The following is a 5,802-nucleotide window of genomic DNA, read 5'->3' as shown; positions in this document are numbered from 1 at the left end:
TGGGTAGCTAGCTGTTAAAGGCAGTTGCACAGAGACAAGTGGCCTTTTCAAAATAAGAGAGTGGGGACAACGCAATTCTTAGTCCACTGCTGTTGACCCCACTTTGATCAGATGAACATGCCCTCCATGGAGTGTTTGGCTACACGTGGTAGCTAGGTATGGTTTGATCTGATTTCCTGGAATACCTTTTTCCAGGAAAAAAGACGCAGCAAGTATGGTTTGTATCTTAATTTTTTATGTAAATCGTTTACCTGAAAAAAGTTTTGAACCTCGAAAACTTTGATTTTGCGGGGAAGAAATTCAGAAACTATTTTTCAGTGTGGCCTTGCATGTTTGTGCTTTTTACTGTGAAGTTGTTCATAATCTCTGCCCAAAATAAACACAACAACAACAACAAAAAATGTAAAAGAAGAAAATTCAGAGAAGCCACAACAAGTAGAAGATACAGGAAGGAAATGAATTTCCAAAGGGTCTGAAAATCCGAAGCCGGTGAAGAGGAATCCGGTGATAACCAACATCAGGAGAAGAAAAACAACAATCCCTACAAACACAACTCCCTCAAAAAAAACAAAGACACAAACCAAACAACAGAAACAAACCAGTTAAAAAAACATAACAACAAATACATCCTACACGCTTCTCTTCTTCTCATAGCCAAACTGACCGGATTCTTCTTCGCCGGAAAACACAATTCCATCTCTTTCACTCTCTCCCTTCCTCTTCTATAGAAAAAAAAATAGAATTCAAATTCAACCCAATTCCTCTGGGCTTTCTGAAGGGCATCTGATGAGTTCCAATATATTAACCACCTCTCCCATATCCGGCCGGTTTGAAGGCACTTGTGAAGTACAAATCAAACCCAATTTCATCACCGGAATCGCCTCCTCCCCCGGAAAATCCCCCCGGAGCCGCCCATCAACACATTGCTCCACCCTTCCTTCCTCCAAAGCACCTCTCACCATGTCACAAAGCACCACCACATCATCCTCCATATACTCCACAGGCCTCTTCCCAGTCACCACTTCCAAAACCAATACCCCAAACCCATACACGTCGCATTTCTCTGTTATCTTCACCGTCCTGCAAGCAAATTCCGGCGCCATATATCCCAGTGCACTTTGTATTTTGCTGCTCAAAACATAACGATCCAACATTGGCAACAGTTTCGCTAGGCCAAAATCGCCCACTTTTGGCTCGCTGGAGCCATCAATTAGTATGTTGCTAGACTTCAGATTGTAATGAATTATGTTTAGCTGGTGTAAGTGTGCTAAACTCTTCGCTGTTCCAAGAATTATGTTGAATCTCTCATGCCAGGAGAGGAAGTTTGTAGCAGAGCTCTCATGGAGATGCTTGTATAAACTCCCACCAGAAACGAATTCGTAAATGAGGAGTTGTAGAGAGGGCGTCCAGTAATACCCTTCAAGGGAAACAAGATTATGATGCCTTACCTTTCCGAGTTTCTTAACTTCCCTCTCAAAATCTTCCTGGGATTTTACTAGGCTTGAGACTGTGAGCTTTTTAATGGCCACTGGGCGACCATTCCGGAGGACGGCTCTGTAGACAGCTCCAAATCCACCACGTCCAAGTTCACAGTTCTTGTTGAGCAATGCGTGGGTACTAGCACTGAAGTCGGGTTCGCCGGAGAACATGACGAGCTTGCCGGAGTTGGCGTCGGTGGCAGGGGAATGGCTGTAGTCGTCGTCGCCCCCGCCGGATAAGGTGAGAGCAACCGCGGAATGGGAAGTTGAGGATCGAACCCTTAGGTTGAGAACTGTTACGGCAACAACGCCCAGGGCAATGAGGGCTGCGGCTCCAATGGCAATGAGGGCAGAGATGCTGAGGATGATTTTCTTTTGGTGCTGATTTGATGATAAGGGACCGGTATGAGGGGAAGGATCTGAGGAGGATGAATTTGGGTTGAGAACTATGGGTTTTGGAAGGACGCCGGGGCAGTTGCGTTTCACAATGGACCCACAGAGAGACGGGTTGCCGGATACAGACGAGGGGGAGATGGTGTTGAAGAAGTTGCCGGCGGGGAGTTCACCTTGAAGGTGATTTTGGGATATGTTGAAGGAGATGAGGTGGGCAAGGTTGGAAAGCTGCTTGGGAAGGGTTCCTGTGAGATTGTTAAGGGAGAAATCAAGGGTTTGGAGGTTTGTGAGGTTGGCAATTGATGTGGGGATTGAGCCTGTGAGGCGGTTTTCTGATAGGATCCTGTATAGAATTCAAAAAAGAAGAAAACATTAGAAAAAAAAAACATGTTACCATTAGAATGTTGAAATAAAATTCAAACAAAGAGGTTTAAAACTGAGTGTATAAGTAATCATGCCTGTATCAAACCCATTAGCATGCCTATCAATCCTGAACGTCCATGTGATGGGTCATGTCTCAAATTGCACTGATCAAATGGTCCTACCATCCAATTAATGGACTAATTTTTGGGACTTCACCTCCAATTTTTGTGGATGACACAAGATCGGGCTATTGATCTGTTCAATATTTAGACTATGGCCCCATCGACTAGCTCGGATGTATACCGAATTTCTATATTGTCATACTTTCTACTAGGTCCATCTTTGCAATGTATATGGGTTTTTTTTCACAACTAAGATGAGGTCTTGCCAAATTGTCATAACAACTATAACAGGTAATACACCTTTCACTCCTAGAGCAATGAAAACTTAATGCTTCCTTGGGGAAAAAAATGTAATTTGTCCCTTGAACTTTGTAAATATTGGTGCAATTTCACTTAATATCCCTCAAAATTCACAAGGGGAAAAACAGGAAGATCAGTTGCATGAACTAGGTTGAAAACAGGAAGATGAACACTTTGCGCATTTTGATTTTCAGCTGGTGTCATATTACAGGTGAAATTTAGCAAAAAAATCACTAAGAGATAATTTGAGAAGCTGAAATTTTTAAGACAAAACAGTTCATTAGACCGCAAAAGGGAATTTGTATTGGCTTTGGTTGGACAAACTAGTGAAGAATGGAAGAGAACCCTAGACCAAAAAAGAAAAGAAAGAAAGTTCGTCTCTAAACCTTCAAACAAAATGCCATATACATGAAATAAAACCATAGGAATGATAAAAGACTGCAAGATAGAGAAGAAAGAAGACTTACAATGAAGTGAGGGAAGAACATTTTCCAATCTGGGTCGGAATTTCACCAGTAAGGAAGTTATTTGCCAATCTCAATTCCTTCAAAGGAACTGCTCCTCCAATTTCTGAAGGAATGGTTCCATTGAGTTGATTATCACTCAAATCAAGAACAGCAATGGCCTTCAATTCCCCAATGCTACTAGGAATCGCACCCACAAGAGAATTCCGGGAAATATTCAAAAACTGCAAATTGCTGAAAATCCCCATATCAGATGGAATTCCACCAGAAAATGTGTTATCAGATAAGTCCAAGACCTGAAGGTTCTGGTACAATGCATTTGTCGATCCCAAAGGAGGATTTCCAGCTACATCAGTTATTTCACTCCATGAAATTGAACTTCTCTGCAAACCCAGTCGAGAAAACCACAAGGGAAGATCACCAGTCAACGAATTGCGACTTAAATCCATGGCCAATAGGCTTTTGCAACTACTCATAGACTCGGGCAAGCTCCCAGTTAACCCATTTCCAGAAAAATTCAACTTCTTTAATAACGTCAGATTCGCAATCGAATCAGGGATCCTGCCAGAAAATCCATTCTCCGACAGATCCAAAGTCTCTAGGCTTCCCATTTGCCCAATCCATGATGGAAATTCCCCAACTAACTGGTTTGCCCTCAAACTTAAAGACCTGCATATGGTAAGCTTCTGCATTGAATCTGGAAGGCTCCCTGACAGTGAGTTCTCACTGAAATCCAATGATTTCAAAAGCAAACATCCTCCAATATTGTCTGGAAGTTTCCCTGAAAAATGATTTTTCCGCAAGTCAATCGTTCTCAGATTATACAAGCGCTCAATCCCTTCCGGAATGTTGCCTGCCAGAGAATTATCTGACAGATCGAGCGATCTAAGATTATTCAGAGACCAGATACCATCCGGCAATGGCCCAGAGAGCTGATTTGATGATAAATTAAGAACTGCGAGCGTGGAACATGAGCTCAAACTCGGGGGTATCACACCAGAGAAGCCATTTTTCGAAAGTGAAAGCACTCTCAGTGACTTGCATTGTTGAAAGAACTGGTCAGGAATTGTTCCAGAAAGGTTGTTCTCGCTTAAGTCAATAGTTAGAAGACTCTCCAGGCAGGTCAGACTGGGGTTCAAGGCTCCCGTAAAATTGTTCTTTGAGAGGGATAATCGGCGTAGGAACCGGAGCTGGAGCAGGCCTCGACCAATTCGCCCGGAGAGGGAGAACCCGTCGAGGACTACTTCTGTAACTCGGTTGGTTCTAGGATTACATTTCACACCAACCCAGTTACAGGGAACATCATCATCCTCATTCCATGATATCAATCTGGAATTCGGATCGTGGAGATCAGCTTTGAAGACGATTAGTCCGAGGACATCATCATTGAGAGTCGGATAGACGGCTTCAATGAAAACGGGAAGAACACACAGGAAAGCAAATAGCTTTATTAGCTTTCTCATTTTAGTCAGTAGGTAAAATGCTAGGCCACCATTAAGGGATCCAAAGAATATTACTGGAGGGCTTGAACCAGGCAAAGTGTATGTCTAACAGGGGTGAGGAGAAATAGAAGGAAATATTGCAGAGATTGGCCGGAACTTGGGCTAATTTGCTAAAACCCTGAGTATTTAGAGGATCTGGTTACAGTTCAAACAAGGAAGAATCATATGATATGAGTGTAGAAGTAGAAATATACAACCAAAGAAACCTCTAATCGTTCGATTTCCAACTTTTACGAGTTCCAGAGATTCAAGAGAAAAATGCCTCTTGGCAAAAGATTTTCAACAGACTCTGTTCAAAGTATAAAAGAAGAAGCTTGCATTATCAGCTTCACAAGGACAAAACCTCAATATCTACTACCTGAGATCGAAAATGCAGGAGATAGATACATAAACATTAGGATTACTTCAAATAAAGTAGATCTCTACAGAAATTTCGAGTAAAACAGATAGCTACAGAAACAGTAGGATTACTTTGAATAAAGTAGATCTCTACAGAAATTTCAAGTAAAACATCACCAAATCACTGGCATTATACATTCAACACAAGATTCGTCGCAGAAACCCTAAAATGACCAAACGTTCCTTTAAAAAAAAACCCTAGAATGACTCTAAAATATCACAAGGAATCGAAAAATCAAGGTTTCAGCAGGATTTCAAGAAAACTTCGACAAAATCTCTGGCATTTTCAGAAAATCAGTGAATAACAGAAAGTTCCACAAAACAAACCCTAGGAACCGCCTCGCAGACTGAAATGAGAGCAAATAAAGCTGAATCGGAGCTTCCAGTAACAAAAAAAACACCAAAATCTGAAATCAAAGTTAGCAGAATACAGAAATCACTAAAAAACCACTCGCATTTGGATTCGGCACCAGATTCCTTGCAGAAAGAGAAAAAGAAACCAAAGAAATCGCTTCGAGTAGAGAAAACCTTAAAGTGCCAAAACCTCCAGCAGAAAAATATCTTCAAAAAGCCTTCAAAACAGCCTCCTAGATTTCAGATCTCCTATCAGGAAAAATTATCACCAAAATACGAGCTTTCGAACATCAGCTCGTCGATCTTCCCTTCTTTAAGCGGAAATGCCGTCAAATCTGAGAAAGAAGATGAAAAACGAGCAATAGATCGAGGAAAAACTCCACCGGAACCCTACTTTTTCCCCGGAAAACTAGGCCGGAAAACTAGG

The 5,802-nt window shown here is 41.8% G+C and overlaps 1 protein-coding gene across 1 annotated transcript; it reads right to left on the bottom strand.

Annotated features, from left to right (window-relative positions):
- Window positions 1-443: 443 nt before the first annotated feature.
- LOC143848140 (Leucine-rich repeat protein kinase family protein) lies at window positions 444-5,802 on the bottom strand. Its single transcript, XM_077356980.1, has 3 exons — window positions 5,550-5,802; window positions 3,124-4,980; window positions 444-2,214 (listed from the first exon to the last, which is right to left on the bottom strand). Exons 2-3 carry the CDS (start codon window positions 4,581-4,583, stop codon window positions 750-752), a joined length of 2,925 nt encoding a protein of 974 aa, XP_077213095.1. The 5' UTR covers window positions 4,584-4,980; window positions 5,550-5,802; the 3' UTR covers window positions 444-749.

This window comes from Tasmannia lanceolata, unplaced genomic scaffold (assembly GCF_043159265.1).
Source record: "Tasmannia lanceolata isolate RefF3 unplaced genomic scaffold, GAP_Taslan_0.1 ptg000016l, whole genome shotgun sequence".
NCBI lineage: Eukaryota > Viridiplantae > Streptophyta > Magnoliopsida > Canellales > Winteraceae > Tasmannia > Tasmannia lanceolata.
Note: the sequence above shows the minus strand (reverse complement) of the source record. Positions and strands in the feature narration are given on the sequence as shown.

Bases quoted from the DNA above. Each gene is read 5' to 3' on its own strand.
- LOC143848140 (XM_077356980.1), bottom strand. From the start codon at position 4,583: ATGAGAAAGCTAATAAAGCTATTTGCTTTCCTGTGTGTTCTTCCCGTT. The intron at 2,215-3,123 runs GTAAGTCTTCTT...AATTCTATACAG, and splicing joins TGTTCTTCCCTCACTTCATT to GATCCTATCAGAAAACCGCC.